The sequence below is a fragment of the Saimiri boliviensis genome, chromosome 11 (assembly GCF_048565385.1).
Source record: "Saimiri boliviensis isolate mSaiBol1 chromosome 11, mSaiBol1.pri, whole genome shotgun sequence".
NCBI classification, from domain to species: Eukaryota; Metazoa; Chordata; class Mammalia; order Primates; family Cebidae; genus Saimiri; species Saimiri boliviensis.
In genome coordinates, this window is record NC_133459.1 from 24,406,098 (window position 1) to 24,422,294 (window position 16,197).

Genomic DNA, 16,197 nt, shown 5'->3' on the forward strand with positions numbered 1-16,197 from the left:
CTTTCTCTCTTTCCTTCTTTTTTCTCTTTCTTTTTCTATTTCTTTTTCTTTCTCTCTTTCTTTCCTTCTTTCTCCTTTCTCCTTCCTTCCTTCCTTCCTTTTTCTTTCTTTCTTCTTTCTTTTCTCTTGATGGAGTGTTGCTCTGTCACCCAGGCTGGAGTGCAGTGGTGTGATCTCACTCAGCTCACTGCAAACTCTGCCACCCAAGTTCAAGTGATTCTCCTGCCTCAGCTTCCCAAGTTGCTGGGACTACAGGTGTGCACCACCATGCTTGACTAATTTTTGTATTTTTAGTAGAAATGGGGTTCTGCCATGTTGGTCAGCCTGGTCTTGAGCTCCTGACCTCAGGTGATCTGTCCACCTTGGCCTCCCAAAGTGCTAGGATTACAGGCATGAGCCACTGTGCCTGGCTCATGCACTGTCATATAAGTTTTCTTCACTGTTCTTGTCTTTTGAGACCTTAGGAATGTAGCCAGGTGTCTCAACCCCACTGATATAGGCCATGTTGAGTACTAATTTCAGTTGACCAAACAAGCAAACTATTAGAGCTACTTTCAGCTGCAAGAGGTAACCATTAAATCTAGAATCTCTAATAAGAGCATTCATACCAATAAATTCAGATCCAGTGTTCTCGTCCTTCCTCCATGACTCTAGCCCAGATCTACTAAATGAGGGTCTCTGGGAATGAGAGCCTGGCATCAGTCTTGTTGTCAAGCTCCCCACGTAAATTTTTTCTTCTCTGTCTTTTTTTAATTGTAGAGACAGAGTCTCACTATGCTGCCCAGGCTGCTCTCAAACTCCCAGGCTCAAGTGACCCTTCTGCCTTGGCCTCCCAAAGTGCTGGGATTACAGACATGAGCCAACACACCCAGCCCCCACATACATTTTTATGTAGCCAATTGGAATCTGCCCAAGGAATGGCATTTGGGAACCCTGGGTCTAATCCACTTACCTCCTTTCAACAGATCAGAATCAGAGGCTCAAGAAAGTGACTTGCTCTAGACAAAGAGTGAGTTAATGGCAAAGTCAGGACCAGAACTTTAGTCCCCTGACTTCTTAGAGGAATGTCCACTTCACTTCCAGATAGCTTTAAACAAACCTGGAAGTATTTGGTCAGCACACCTTCCAAATTACTGTGGAGATGGGTTGGGTGGTGGGCAAACTGAGGCTGCACAGGTTCAACGTTACAGCCATCATGAAAAAGGTCATGTGTTCCTTCAGGTTTATTTCAGTTGTAGGTAACTGAAAAATCAACCTAACAGGGTTAAGCCTGGGGATTGCCTTCCTTGGATATAAAGGGGTAATTCCCCAGGGTTGGATATGTTCAATGTGACACAACACCTCCCTGCCCATAGCTCAGTGCCTCCCTTAGAACTGGATAGGGGGGCTCCTGCCCTTTAAAGGACCCCACAAGCCAGGTGTGGTGGTGATGTGCGTGTAGTCCCAGTTACTCTCAAAAAGCTGAAGCTTGAGCCCACGAGTTCAACGTTGCAATGAGCTATCATCATGCCACTGCACTCCAGCCTGGGCAATAATGATATCCTGTATCCAAAAATAAGTAAATAGGCCAGTGTCTCATGCCTGTAATCTCAGTACTTTGGGAGGCTGAGGCAAGCGGATCACCTGAGGTCAGGAGTTCGAGACCAGCCTGGCCAACATGGCAAAACCCCATCTCTGAAAAATACAAAAATTAGCTGTGTGTGGCATTGCACACCTGTGGTCCCAGCTATTTGGGAGGCTAAGGCAAGAGGACCACTCAAGCCAGGGAGGTCAAGGCTGCAGTGAGCCGTGATCACACCATTGCACTCCAGCTTGGGCAACAGAGCAAGACTCTACCCCAAAATAAAAAAGAAAAAGAAAAAAAAAAGTTTAATGGCATCTTCCTTCCTATTCTTCCCCTCCACCCTCCTCCGTGAGTCCTGGGTGGTGGGTGCGGGGCCTGGCTCTGCCCAGAGGCCACACCCCTCAGAGGGAGAGCAGGCACTGGGGCCAGGCTATTGTTGTGGCTGAGATTCTTTCCGAAATGGAAAGCCTGGAATTAGAGGATGGCTGCTCTAATCTCTGTGGGGGGCTCCTCCTGTGGCCTCGGGGCCTGTCAGACGCTCCCAACTCTCCCCAACTATTCTCCTTTCGTGAAACCCCCGTCCCTGAGCTCCCATCTTTTCGCCAAGTCCCTTGAGCCCCTTCTCTGTCTGAGCTTCCCATATCCTCACAAACCCCATCCCTTCTCTGCACCCCATCTTTCCTCGCAAGCCGTCCCCCCCTCTCTCCCGCTCCTCCCTCTCTCATTCTCCGAGACCCTTCCCTGGCCTCTTGCCCTCACTGAGACCTGGCGCCTGCAGGGCTCTCCACCCCATGCTTCTCTCGTCTCCCCCACTGCTAACCCAATCAAAAATCCCTTTCCAGCCGGGCTCAGATACCCCTCTTCTTTTTTTTTTTTTTTTTTTTTTTGAGACGGAGTTTCGCTCTCGTTACCCAGGCTGGAGTGCAATGGCGCGATCTCGGCTCACCGCAACCTCTGCCTCCTGGGCTCAGGCAATTCTCCTGCCTCAGCCTCCTAAGTAGCTGGGATTACAGGCACATGCCACCACGCCCAGCTAGTTTTTTGTATTTTTAGTAGAGACGGGGTTTCACTATGTTGACCAGGATGGTCTCGATCTCTCGATCTCGTGATCCACCCGCCTCGGCCTCCCAAAGTGCTGGGATTACAGGCTTGAGCCACCGCGCCCGGCCGACCCCTCTTCTTTGAAACTTCCCACCCCACCCATGGCAGAAGAGACCACCACCCCCTCTGCTGTGTTCATCTTAGTTGCAGCAGCACTGGTCTCTCGCCAACCGTGGGGGCACTTCCCGCCTCTGCCACCATCTGAGAGAGCAAAACCGTGTCGGATCCACTGACCCCATGGCACAGTGCAGTGCTCCTGGTGATTTGTGGCCGGCAGCTGTGAGCAAGACTGTGGGAATAGGAGGACAGATGTCGCCCCGAGGTGCAGGAAGGCATTGGTGAAGGGCAAACACTGAAGTCAGATTCATCTACCATTTCCAGAGCACCTTCCAGTTGCAGTCCCCACTTCCCTGCCTCTCCAAACCACACGGAGCTGGGTCTCACCATTCCCACCTTCTGACACAGAAGGAAACTCAGAGAGATTAGGTTCTTGCTCGAGGCCACACAGCCAGGGAGAGGTAGACTAGGGCTGGAATCAAAGGCAGGGCTGAGGTGTGGAGGCTGTAGCCAGCTAGTTAGGGGGGTGACACACGTTTCCTCTGTGACAATGTGGGTGTGGGGTGTGAGACTGGACCTGAAGGCCTCCCTGACCCGCTGGTTATTCCCGACACTGACCAGAGCTGCTCCCCCATCCTCCCACCACCCTCTCCTGGAAGGAGACCTTCTGACTCAGGCCAGTTCCGATCTGATCTCCATTCTCAAAGCGATCTGGGAATGAGGTGGGAAGTAGGAAGGAAACACCCTCAGACTCTCCTCCCCCTTGCCTGAGTCCTGGCTCTAGGGCCGGAAAGAGCCACTTTAAGGCAGTCCCTGAGGACCCACAACCAGAAACAGGGACAGTCTGGTCCACAGAGAGGGTGGCTGGAAGTTGAGGCCAGGCAGATGCAGCCCACCTCATCCTCTCATCCACCCCCCTGCCTCTCCTCTGCTGACTCTTTCAGAGCCCCTTTAACCAGAAAGCCAATCCAGTTCGACCTCTCCTCCCAGACCCTGCTCTGCCCGTTGGGTAGAAGGTCTGTCTGTGCCTGCCTCCCAGGATTCTGTCCATCAGCACTCGGGGCAGAGGTCTGTTGCCCTCACATGGGGAGCTCCTGAGAGCAAGGCTGCTTAGCCCTCTCCCATCCCGCGCCAGAGATCCCTGAGGGCAGAGCTGTGCCACTCCTGTCTCACTGGGGGCTCCCAGAGCTGGAGCTGTCTTCCCTCCCTGACCAAACTCTCCTGGGCACTTCTAACTGAGGGCTCCGGTGTGGAGGACCAAGTCACCCCGTCAGATCAGAGCTGCCCCAGGGCGTCACCTGCATTGTACCAGAATTCCGTCTTTCTGTACTCCAGCATGTGTCGTTGAGCCTGCTGGTCCCACCACCCAACCTGGATGCTCCTTTAAGACCAAAGGGATGGGGGTTGCAGAGTCAGACACAACAGCCCCATCCTCCCCCCTCAGCTGCTGCAGTGGTGGGCCAGGTTTCCTGCCATTGACAGTATCCCAGCTGGGCCCTGCCCACCTCCCCTGCTTAACCCCTTCCTGACCAGATCTCAGGGCCAAGCTGGCACCACCAGCCTTCATCTATAAAGTTAGGAGAATGAAAGTGACTTTTTTTTTTTTTAGACAGAATCTTGCCTTGTTGCCCAGGTTGGAGTTCAGTGGTGTGATCTTGGTTCACAGAAACCTCCACCTCCCAGATTCAAGTGATTCTCCCGCCTCAGCCCCCCCGAGTAGCTGAGATTACAGGCATGCGCCACCACATCCAGCTAATTTTTGTATTTTTAGTAGAGATGGGGTTTCACCATGTTGGCCAGGCTGGTCTCAAACTCCTGGCCTTAAGTGATCGGCCTGCCTCCACCTCCCAAAGTGCTGGGATTACAGGCGTGAGCCACCATGCCCGGCCCAAAAATGCCATTTCATTGGGTTGTTTTTTGAGGATTAAATATGTTAATCCTTATGTGAAGTACTTAGAACAGCCCCTAACATATATTAATCTCTCAATAAAATTATTGACTAGGGTCAGTGGCTCAGGCCTGTAATCCTAGCACTTTGGAAGCCCGAGGAGGGTGGCCTAAAAATACAAAAATTAGCTGGGCATGGTGGCATGCACCTGTAGTCCCAGCTCCTCAGGAGGCTGAGGCAGGAGAATTGCTTGAACCTGGGAGGTGGAGGTTGCAGTCAGCCGAGTGAGATCGCGCCACTGCACTCCAGCCCGAGCGACAGAGCCAGACTTTATCTATTACTCCTAATTCAGTGAGCTTCGAGAAGTTATTTCTCCTCTCTGAGCCTCAGTCTCTTCAGCCATAAATGGGAAAAATGATAAAACCTTCCCCAAAGATTGTCATGGGTAGTATGACAATGTAGCTGATGGCATTTTAAAAGGTGGTGTGACAACACCATATGGAACTATCACCAACAAAGTCCCCAAAACAAAATCCCCCCTTTAGGTAATGAAAACCTCTTACCAGGAGATGGGCCTTGGCTTTTCAGACCCATTACTGACTTGACAGGCAGAGGGTGCAGTTGGAAGCGTGGATTTGAAGCTGGGCTTTGGGCATCTCTCTTCCGCCTCAGTTCCTGTTTCCTTGCTCATTAAGTAGGGGGTCATTCCTGCTGGACTTCTGCCTAGGGTCCTTGGGCAGGGGTCAAAGGAGATCAGAGAGCACAGATGGGAACATGCTCTGTAAACATGGAGAGGGCTAGAAACAAGGAGGAGGAACGTGGGGAGGTGTCCAGCCAAGGGGGCAAGCATCCTTTGGCAGGGGAACTGGTCTTTGAACTCTGAGCTAGAGTTTCGTTTGTCTGCTGGGGACAGGGGAGGAGCTCTCCTAAGAGGTAGGGTTTCACCTTGAGACATAAGGTGTCAGAGAAGAAACTCTGATGGAAGAAACTCTAAGAGGCTTCAAGTGTGGGCAGAGAACGAAGGGGGCCGAACAACCTGGGCTTGGCCCTGGAATCAGCCCCTCATCATTGTCTTCCCAGCCAATCCCATCTGCCATGAGAGGACCTTGGGCAGAGGCAGCTCCAGTGGGCTCCGGGGTCACCTTCATGCCAAGACTTGCCAGCACAGGCTCACCTGCATATCTGCAGCACCAATGGCCCCAGCTTTAGGCTGCAGATTCCTGGCCTCACCCCTAGGGAATGTAGGCTTGACACCACCCAGCATCCAGACCAGGACAGGTCTCAGCCTGCCACAGAGGGCAAAAAGCAATTCGACTAGAACCTTCTGCCTTCCCATTCAGACTGTCAGAGCATCTGCCACAGCCCTGGGAGGGGGCTGACCCCACATACAAAGCACCCCCACTCCAGGCCTGTGGAGGAAGCCTGGGGATCAGGAGGCCTTGTTTAGAGTCCTGGCTCTGCCCACACTCACAGTGTTTCCCCAGCCAACCGGGCAAGGACCGTTTGACCGTCTGTAAAATAAAGGGAGCTGGACTTGGTTCACAGGTCCTCAGAGCGCAGAGACTGTGATCAGGAAGGAGTTAATGAGGCCAGGCTCTTCGTCAGGAAGGCAAGGGTTAATTTGGGGGGCGGGGGTGGAGGCTCTCTCTGCTTTTCCTGTGGAGAGTGAGGTTTGGCTGCCACCAAAGTTACTTCTAGTCCCTGCTGTCCACTCCTGCCCTCAGTCTGGACATGCCCAAGGACCCCTGCAATTAGGCCTCCCACGCAGAGGTGAGTGCATCCTGAGCCCAGGGCTGGGGCAGGAAGGAACCCAGGAACCTGAAGGCAGGGAGACTGGTGCCAAACTAGTGAGCCTAAAAGATGGCCCATGCCCAGAGCCAAAGCCTTGGGCAGAGTTGGGAACACAAACTTCCGGACTGGGAGAAGGCGAGCAAGGGAATGGAGGGACCCAGCCGCCTGCCAGGCTTCTAGGGTGGGATGTCTGAGGGCCGGCCTCCAGGCTAGCCCGGAAGGCAGGGAAGAGGCTGTGGATGACAGACTATTTTGGTCCTTGTGGTTAAGGACTTTTTATAGTCTCCCTGCTCAGGGCTGGGGAGAAGAGGAGAGGACAGACGGGCACCCACGGGGTCAGACAAGCAGTGCCTTCCTGGGACCTTGGAATCTGACCCACTGCCCAGAAGAATCCCTGAGAGACAGGGAGGGGGACATTGCCAGGCTCTCCTTGGTTCCCAGGCCTCAACTACCCTTGGGCAGACTGAATGATGGGCATGGGGGTGGGCTGGGCCTGGCAGGGTCTCTGCCCCAAGGCCTCTCGCAGACCCTCTCCCTGCTTCCCTGGCAAGTTCTGTTCCTTTGTTGTCCCCAGATCCAAAGTCCCTTAGCCTCCCGGACTTAGGGGGAGTAGGGGGAGATAGGGTGGGGTCGAGTGTGCAGGGCCATGTGGGTGGCCTATTCTGTTACTGCCAAGAGAACTGTCAGCTCTTGATTTACAACCCCTTCTCGCCCCTTTCCCCGGCAGAAAGGAGGTGGAGAAGGGTCAGGAGGTCTCAGGATAAAAAGGCGACAAGGACCCTGAGGGCAGAATTCTGGGAGGAGTGCAAGTTATTAGGAAGAATTAGTGAGGAACTTTTTAGTGAGGCAAGGGGCCCATTCCTAACGGAAATTGCTTGGTTTTATAGCAGCAGGAATACACACAAAATATCAGTGAGAAGGTTTTTGTTTTTTCCTTGGTTTTTTTTTTTTTTTTTTTTTTTTTTTGAGACAAAGTCTCGACCTGTCACCCAGGCTGTAGTGCAGTGCTGCGATCTTGGCTCACTGCAGCCTCCGCCTCTCAGGTTCCAGCGATTCTCCTGCCTCAGCTTCCCAAGTAGCTGGGATTACAGGTGAGCGCCACCACACCTGGCTAATTTTTGTATTTTTAGTAGAGACAGGGTTTCGCCATGTTGGCCAAGCTGGTCTGGAACTCCTGACCTAAGGTGATCCACCCGCCTCGGCCTCCCAAAGTACTGGGATTACAGGTGTGAGCCATTGCACCAGGCATCAGTGAGAAGTTCTGATAGGCAAGTGAGAGATCCAATCTGAACCGCAAGGCAAGAAACCTGTGTTCCAGTCCTGGCCCCTAACTCTCAACAGGACCCGAACAAGCCCCCCCCCCCCCTTCTCTCTAGGCCAGTTTCCTCCTCATGAAATGGAAATGCAAAGGTTAAACAAGGTGATGTTTACAGTTTGGCATTCCGAGATCCCCTTGGCAGGGGCAGAGTAGCTGGCAGTAGCTGATAGGGCCTGGGGACCACCTCCCTCTCCTGCCCGGATGGCCCTGCTGGGCCTGGGAAGGGCAGTTGGCTGCAATCACTGGAGGCTCCTACCCTGTGGTTATATCCCTGACCTCGGTGTTTGGGGGCGGGAAGGGTGGGCCCTGCTGGAGCCAGCCTGTGGCTGGGAGCCTCCTTGTCTTGTGCTCAAAGCTGCTGGGTTGGGAAGAGGTATTTTTTCCGGTTGAAGCCACTTTCAGGAATTGGGCCGGGACCAGCCGTTTCCTTTTCCAAGTGTCCTGCTTGCTGAGGCCTGCCTGCATGGCCCTGTGGCCAGAATGGGGCACCTTCAAAGGGGCATATGTTTCTGAGTGGCTAGAGAGATCCCCACTCAATGTCTCCGAAGGACGGAGAAAGGGATGGCCTGAGCCTCTGCTCCCTGGACATGGGACCGGCTAACCTGGATGGGAGAGGGGTGGCTGACTGATCCCATACTGAGGAATGCCAGGAAAAGAGGAGCAGGGACAGTTCCTGCCCTTCCCCCGACCATTCCTCTCTCCCTGCAGGTCTGTGAGAGCCCAAGCCACGTGCTCTTGGCCCCGTGGCTGGCTACTTATGAGGCACTGTCCTACCCAGCTCTGCTAAGATGCTCCTGGCCCCTCCCTCCACTCCGTCCAGAGGAAGGACCCCCAGCGCTGTGGAGAGGCTGGAAGCCGACAAAGCCAAGTATGTCAAGACGTACCAGGTGATAGCTAGGCGACAGGAGCCAGCCCTGCGTGGGAGTCCCGGGCCGCTGACGCCGCACCCCTGCAACGAGCTGGGGCCCCCTGCATCGCCCAGGACGCCCAGGCCGGCCCGCCGCGGAAGCAGCAGGCGGCTGCCAAGGCCTGACTCCCTCATCTTTTACCGCCAGAAGCGGGACTGCAAAGCTTCGGTGAACAAAGAGAACGCCAAGGGCCAAGGGTTGGTGCGGCGTCTCTTTCTGGGCGCCCCGCGGGACGCTGTCCCGAGCAGCCCGGCCTCCGCAGAGCGACCTGCGACTTCAGGGGGTTGGGCCGCGCCCCAGGATGCCCCGGAAGCGACGGGAAAGCGCGAGCTGTGCCCCACGTGCTCACTGCCCCTGTCGGAGAAGGAGCGCTTCTTCAACTACTGCGGCCTGGAGCGCGCGCTGGTGGAGGTTCTGGGCGCAGAGCGCTTCTCCCCGCAGAGCTGGGGCGCCGAGGCCAGCCCGCAGGCCGGAACTTCGCCGCCGCCCGGCTCCGGGGACGCCAGCGACTGGACGTCCAGCGACAGGGGCGTGGACAGCCCGGACGGCGCGGGCGGCGGCGGCGGCGGCGGCGGCTCGGAGGCAGCGGGCTCGGCGCGGGACGGGCGCCCCCCGGTGTCGGTGGTGGAACGCAACGCGCGCGTCATCCAGTGGCTGTACGGCTGCCAGCGCGCCCGCGGACCACCGCGCGAGTCCGAGGTGTGACCGCCGCCGCTCCGGAGCCGGCTCCGGGGGAGTGCGGAGCGCGGGGCTGGCCCCGGGCACGGACGGGGACACCCCGCTTCTGACGCGCTGGGTGCCTTTGCGCAAGCCCTTCCCTCTGGAACTCAGTTTCGCGTCCGAACCTTGGGGAGGTGGGACAAGTTGCTGGCGAAGGCCCTTCCCTGAGCCCGCGGCGAAGTGGGAGGGAGGTGCCTCGTGGCCCCTGTGGAGGCCAGGTCTGGGGAGTCAGGACTGGGTGGGAGATGAGCAAACCTGCTGAATACAGTTAAAGTGTTATTTAAATGGGGAGCTGAGGAAGTAGGCAAACCGGTTTTCGTGGTTAACCGCGCGGGTTTTAGAGTGTGGGTTCCCGACTGATTGTGTGACCCTGGGCAAGCACTTGACCTCTGAAGCAGCGGGACCTCTCGGTTACTAAGGAGGCAGGAGTAGGGGATGCAAGTATTTCAAAATAGTTGTAACGTGCATGGCAAAGTGCCCAGCATATAGAAAGTGCTCGAATAAACGATAACTGCTGTGACTTCTACCGAATGAGTTCTAACACTGTTGTGATTTCCACCGGCCTTCAGGTCGATCCAAACTACAGCTGGGAGCTGGGAATAGCGCGTTTCGGGAGCCTGAGGGGGCGTCTGCTCCAGAAATCTGGGGACCACCAGATCCTAAAAGGCCCCATTGCAGGAGTTTTGCTGCCCGGGTCGTGGTCACTGGGTATGAAGGGCTGAGATGTGGAGGATCCAACCTTTCAGACACGAAAAGAAGGGAAGCTTTTCTGCCAGCCCGCAGGCTCCTGCCACCGCCTCCCTTTCCCGCAAGTACACACAGGGTCGCCTATGTATCACAGGGTCGAAGCTCTGAGTCTTCTTCGTTCATGCACCTCCTTCCTTTGCTTGGGTTGCTGTTCCTTTTCTCTCCACTCTTCCTTCTTGGAGATAACGTATATTCTCCAGGAAGCCTTCCTGAATGCCCCAGTCAGCCTCACCTGCTCTGAGCTCCCAAGTACAGCCCTACTTCTGTGCCTGAATTTGTCACCTTTTGTGGGACCTGATGGTAGTCCGGGTTCTCTCGTTAGTCTCTGACCTTTGCCTAGTACAGGGACGGCGTACATAGTAGGGCCACAGGCACAGTTTGTTGACTTAAATGAGGCTGGAGAGGGCTGTGGACGCCGTCCTCTGGAGCTCCCCAGCTTACTGGAAAGTTGTACCTTAAATAAAAAACCCATCCTGATATGCGGGCTGTCTTTGGTCATTTTCCCCTATATGTTTGGTGAGGCGAGGACCCCTCCAGCTGGACCCCGCCCGAGGTCGCCCCCCCAAAAGCAGCCTTTCTTGATGTCCGGACAAAAGCACGCAGTCACACAGGCTGTCGGGCCAGGGATTTTATCAGGGATGGGAGCAGCGGGCGCTGGGTTCGGCCAGCCCGCTAGTCGCCCTTGGGCGTGGCCTTCACCCTCATCTCGGCCAGTTTGTGGGTGAGGAAGCCCCACTTGAAGCCGGCCACCGGCTCGGCCTCCTGCGACTCGGGGCGCTCGACGGCCTCGTCCCCGGGTTCGAGGTCCGGCTCTGGGGTAGGCTCGGCGCCGCGCAGCATGGACGCAGCCGCCGCCTGCTGCTGCTGCCACCTGCTGGCGAACGCGTCCCAGAAGCCCGGGCCGCGCGCCTCCGCCGCCGCCGCCGCCTGCGAGGGAGGTCGCGCCGCCAGGGGGCTGCGAAAGAGGGTCGCGGTCAGGGCAGCGGCCGAGCGTCCGAGCGGTCCCGAGGAGAACATCGGCGAGGAGGCGGGGCCGAGGGACGAGGAGGTGGGGCCGGGGGAGCCCAGGCGGACTCGGGAGCTCTAGTAAGGCGCGGGGTCAGGTGACTAGAGGGGGACGGGGTCGAGGGGCGGGTCAGGGCCTGGAGGCAAGGGGAGGGCTCAGAGGCCCTGGGAAAGGGGGCTGGGGTGGGACAGGGTCAGGGGATTAGGCGAGGGGTGTGGAGGGCGGGGACAGTCATCGGGATCCCTGGGGAGAGAATGAGGTCAGGGGTTCAGGCGAGGCTCGAGGAGGGATGCTGGAGACGCGCGTAGGTCTGGGAAGCTGGAAGGATCCCTGGGAGAGCAGGTGGAAGCCGGAGGGGCTGTTTAGATCCCACCCGAGGGATGCCTTAGGGAAAAGAGGCAGGTCACGGGCAGGGCACGGTCCTGGGATTGAGGGAAAGGGGGACTAGGGTCACAGGAGAAAGGTGGAGTGACAGGAAGGCCTAAGTGAGAGGCTTAGGGGAAAGCAAGGGGACTCAAGAGAGGTGGGGAGATGTGGGGGGAGGACAGTCAAGGAGAGGTGATGATGCTTGAAGCTGAAGCCTCCAGTCTGAGAAGTTCCTTAGGGAACTGGGGATGGGTATACGTCGGGGGAGGAGAATGGAAACTTGGGGGCAGGAGAGATGGATGGGTCATGGGGACCCTAGGAGAAAAGAATAGGGTCAAGGGTGAGAGGGGGATGTGACCAGGTTGGAGGAAAAGACAGAAATGGAGAGTGTGCCAGAGATAGAGCCAGGAGGGAGACTGACGTCCTAGGCATCAAAGACCTTCTAAGACAGTGGTTCCCAAAGTAGGTGCTGCAGGGTCCCGGGCAGGGAGCCTGCTGAAAACAGCTAGATCCCCAGGGCCCTGCCACAGAATCGGAGTCTCTCAAGGAGGTCCAGAAATATGTTTGTCACATGCTTCCTTGGAGGGTAAGGGTTTAGACAGTATTTGCGAACCTTTGATCTGGATCACCTTCTGTTGCAGACACCTAAAGCTATTCTCCGTTCTCGGATTTTAGAGAGACGGCCCCGCCCAAGTGGATGGGCTGAGAGAGCCCATAAATACCGTCTAGCACCTCAATCCCAACAGCTGGTCAATTCCTCCTGAGATTTACCCTAATCTCCCAGATATGCTGATTTGGCCTGTTTCCTGCTGAGAGAAACAGAAACAGCCTGGGGCTGCCCCTTCTCAGCCCTCTGTGGTTAGAAAGACAAACTGACCAGAAGGAAAGGACCAAGCAGAGGGGGACTGCAGGCCCCTTCCAGAACCACCCCCAAACAAACACACACACACACACATACTGGTCAGCACAAGGCTCCGGTGGCAGCAGCTTATCCTCATCTTCTTTGTTAAAAAGAGACGACATTGTCAGCCAGCCTTTCACCCCGACCCCCTGAACCTGGGAAGCAGGGTGGGAGTCAGGAAAGGGGCCCAGCACAACCTTCCAGGACTCCAGAGAAGCCTCTGCCAGGCTTCTCTGGCAGAGGGGTTGGCGTGGAAAAAGAGAGAAGACTCACCCGGCGGGCCAGCTGTGACATGGGATTGAAGGTCTCCTCCGTTGGTTCTGCCATCTCAGACTCCACTAATGCTGGGTTCTCCCTCTGTGACACAAGACCCCCAAATGGCATGAGAGAGGCCACAGAAGAGTGTGATCTCTCTCCCTCACTGCTATCCTAGTACACACAGACCAGGTACTCCAAACCCCACAGAACTAAACACACCTATACACCCGACAGCTCCGCAAGAGCACACAGGAATGTATACAGGTATACCTGTAGAGTAAATCCCTGCAGACACCGTTTTTTTTCTTTTACTTTTTTTTTTCTTTTTCTTTTTTTTCTTTCTTTCTTTTTTTTTTTGTGAGACAGAGTCTTGCTCTGTTACTCAGGCCAGAGTGCTGTGGAGTACAGTGGCCACGATCTTGGCTCACTGCAAATTCCACCTCCCGGGTTCAAGAGTTTCTCCTGCCTCAGCCTCCTGAGTATCTGGAACTACAGACACCCCCCACCATGCCTGGCTAACTTTTGTATTTTTAGTAGAGATGGGATTTCACCATGTTGGCCAGGCTGGTCTCGAATTCCTGGCTTCAATTGATCTGCCCACCTTGGCCTCCCAAAGTGCTGGGATTACAGGTGTGAGCCACCACGACCAGGCTGCAAACACCCTTGAGCAGACATACCTGCCCACCACAGACACACTCATACACTCCCAAAAGCACACGGACATGGGCATGCACTCTGATGTAGACACGCCTGTACATGAGCATGCCTGTACATAGACACATGTGTTTCAGGTTCCTATACAAGGACACACACAGTTATACCATTTACACCTGAGAGGCCCATCCGCAATACACAAAATCTCTCCACCCAAATACAGATACCAAAACACACACAAACATAACACCTGCAAATGTCTACACGGAGGCCTGCAGGCACAGACTGCTGCCCAAAATGTTCACACCTGCACATACACCTTCACTGGGGATTCCACCCAGACACTGATCACACCACTTACCCACAGACACTTCTGCACAAGCCCAGCCTTGGACACCAACCTCTCCAGACATTCAAGAATTCAAACCATTCCCTGCCCCTTTGGACCAATTCCTGCCACTGCCACATTTTGTGATTGTGCAACTGCCACTTGTCACAGCCTCAGACATAAGACTGTCCCTGGTTTCAGAAGCTTGCTGCTGCTGTTGTTGTTTTGAGACAAGGTCTCACCTGTCACACAGGCTGTAGTGCAGTGGAGCCTCGACCTCCCTGGGCTCAGGCGATCCAACTGCTGGGACTGCAGGTGTGTGCCACCATGACTATCTAATTTTTTTTTTTTTTTGTAGAAAGAGCGTTTCACTATGTCACCCATGCTGGTCTTTAAATCCTGGGCTCAAGTGATCCTCCTGCCTCAGCCTCCTGAGTAGATAGGATTATAGGCACCCACCACTACACCCAGCTAATTTTTGTATTTTTAGTAGAGGCGGGGTTTCGCCATGTTAGCCAGGCTGGTCTTAAACTCCTGATCTCAGGTGATCTACCTACCTTGGCCTCCCAAAGTGCTCGGATTGCAGGCATGAGCCACTGCACCTGGCCTGTTTTTTGTTTTTGTTTTTGTTTTTGTTTGAGACGAAGTTTTGCTCTGTCACCCAGGCTGGAGTGCGACGGCACAATCTGGGCTCACTGCAACATCTGCCTCCCAGGTTCAAGTGATTCTCCCAAGTAGCTGGGATTACAGGTGCATGCTGCCACACCCAGCTACTTTTTTTGTATTTTAGTAGAGACAGGGTTTCAACATGTTGTCCAGGCTGGTCTTGAACTCCTGAGCTCAGGCAATACACCCGACTTGGCCTCCCTAAGTGCTAGGATTACAGGCATGAGCCACCGCGCCCGGCCTGGCCTGTTTGTTTTTTAATGTCAGGACAAAGCATGGTCTCAGTATGGCTTTGATCCGATGCTGCTGCAGTGGCCTTTCTAGTACAGGCGCCACTCCCCCTACCTCTAGTAACAGGGGACTCACTACATCACTCCCACTTCTGCTCCCATTAGAAAGCTGTGTCCAGCTAAGTGTGTTTGTGTGCCTACTGACCACTTGTCCTAGAAGAATCTCTTCCATGTGGCAGCCTCGAGATCTTTGGAGACAGCAGCCTCTCTTCCCGTGGTCCCCAGGTCTTTTCTGCTTCCTCAGTTTTCCCAAATGTCCTGGCTTTCTGATGCTGCACCATGCTCTTTACCATCCCTGAATGTGCCGCCTGCACAAATGTGCCCCCCCAACCTCCAAGCCTATTCTGTGTCCCACTTCATATCACTCATTCCTGCTGCCTCTCTGCACATGCTCCACCCAGCATGCATGGATGGCACCCACCTCATCTTCCAGGTCTTCCTCAGATTCCCCACTCAGGGTCTGTAGCACTTTGGACTTGTAGGTTTTCCAGAAGGCCTGGTTCATGGCTGCAGGGGGAAGAGGCCTGGCATCCAGGCACAGGAAGGTGGTGGCTCAATGGATACCAGTGAGTCTGGCTCCAGGAACTTGGTGAGGCCAAGAGCCTGTCCGAGGGATCTGGTGACTTCATTAAAGATGCACCAGCCTCCCCAGCTGGCACAGTGCCCAGGAAATGAACTTGATCCAAAGGAGTCGGGGAGGGGGTGGTGGGGGACGGAACAGGCTTCCATCATCTTACCCCCTTGTCTTGACCCATATTGGCCAAGAATAATGTCTCTAGACAGGCCTTCTCTATCTCTCTGTCTCTAGGGAGGCCTTCTTTGCGGGCCTGGAAGTATTTGAGGTTGTCCATCTCTTAGCATGTCTCCAGGAAAATCTTCTTCCATTCACAAAATCCTGAGGAATGGGACCCACACTGGAGCCCTGGTGACTATGGTCATACCAGTTGTGTTCTCAGTAGGGCTCTACCCTGCATCCCTACTCAGCCTCAATGAGCTGGAGTGGAAGGTCCCCAGGCCCCCAGTGGGCACCTTGGGCTTACATTTCACTTCTTTGTCTGGGCTGGAAACTGATTCCTCTCCCCAGGGATGCACGTGCCTGTTTCCTGGCAACAGATTCCAAAGAGCTGGAGTCCCTGAATTATTGCTAAGCTCCTCTGGACCCTTCCAGCTGAGCTGGCTCTGGCCAGCCTGGGAGGCACCAGGCTCCTATGAACAGGGAAAGGCCCTCTAGGCCTCTGCCCACTCTGTGTATGCAACACCTGGGCCTCTGCTGCCAGCCCATCTCTGGGAGCCCAGGGCTTAGAAAAAGGAGGCAAAGATGGAGAGGTCTTTCCATGACTACTTGTGAGAAGAATTGAGCCCTCTGGAGTCTGGATGCCTGTGTACTGCAGTCTCTGGGGAGGAACACCCTTCACAGAGTTGGCGGAGGGGAGAGGGAGGATGGAGATTCAAGAGATAACTGGGAACCAGGGAGAAGTGAGGGCTTTTTCAGGGACTGGAGATATCTCGGGAAGCCCTGTTAGGGTTGGGATTCCAAACTCATTCACTCTCAGTCATATATTGATTTATTCACGACACAGACATTTATCAGTGCTTTCCAGAGATAAAAGCATCCCACCCCCACCGCAGAGCCC

General features: G+C 55.1%; 2 protein-coding genes across 2 annotated transcripts; one reads left to right on the forward strand and one right to left on the reverse strand.

Moving 5' to 3' along the window:
- Positions 1–6,288: 6,288 nt before the first annotated feature.
- FAM110D (family with sequence similarity 110 member D) lies at positions 6,289–9,873 on the forward strand. The gene is made up of 2 exons (XM_010345574.3): positions 6,289–6,380; positions 8,428–9,873. Exon 2 carries the CDS (start codon positions 8,508–8,510, stop codon positions 9,330–9,332), a length of 825 nt encoding a protein of 274 aa, XP_010343876.2. The 5' UTR covers positions 6,289–6,380; positions 8,428–8,507; the 3' UTR covers positions 9,333–9,873.
- Positions 9,874–10,707: 834 nt separating this feature from the next.
- On the reverse strand, positions 10,708–15,559 carry C11H1orf232 (chromosome 11 C1orf232 homolog). The gene is made up of 4 exons (XM_039474325.1): positions 14,985–15,559; positions 12,641–12,724; positions 12,425–12,522; positions 10,708–11,049 (listed from the first exon to the last, which is right to left on the reverse strand). The coding sequence occupies exons 1-4, from the start codon at positions 15,066–15,068 to the stop codon at positions 10,767–10,769; spliced, it is 549 nt and encodes a 182-aa protein (XP_039330259.1). The 5' UTR covers positions 15,069–15,559; the 3' UTR covers positions 10,708–10,766.
- Positions 15,560–16,197: the final 638 nt, after the last annotated feature.

What these genes read in the sequence shown, in the direction of transcription:
- FAM110D (XM_010345574.3), top strand. Translation starts at nt 8,508, where the DNA reads ATGCTCCTGGCCCCTCCCTCCACTCCGTCCAGAGGAAGGACCCCCAGC.
- C11H1orf232 (XM_039474325.1), bottom strand. Translation starts at nt 15,068, where the DNA reads ATGAACCAGGCCTTCTGGAAAACCTACAAGTCCAAAGTGCTACAGACC. An exon ending in AGGAAGACCTGGAAGATGAG is followed by an intron (nt 12,725 to 14,984) that starts GTGGGTGCCATC and finishes CTTGTGTCACAG; the next exon opens with AGGGAGAACCCAGCATTAGT. An exon ending in CCGGAGCCTTGTGCTGACCA is followed by an intron (nt 11,050 to 12,424) that starts GTATGTGTGTGT and finishes CCTCTTTCGCAG; the next exon opens with CCCCCTGGCGGCGCGACCTC.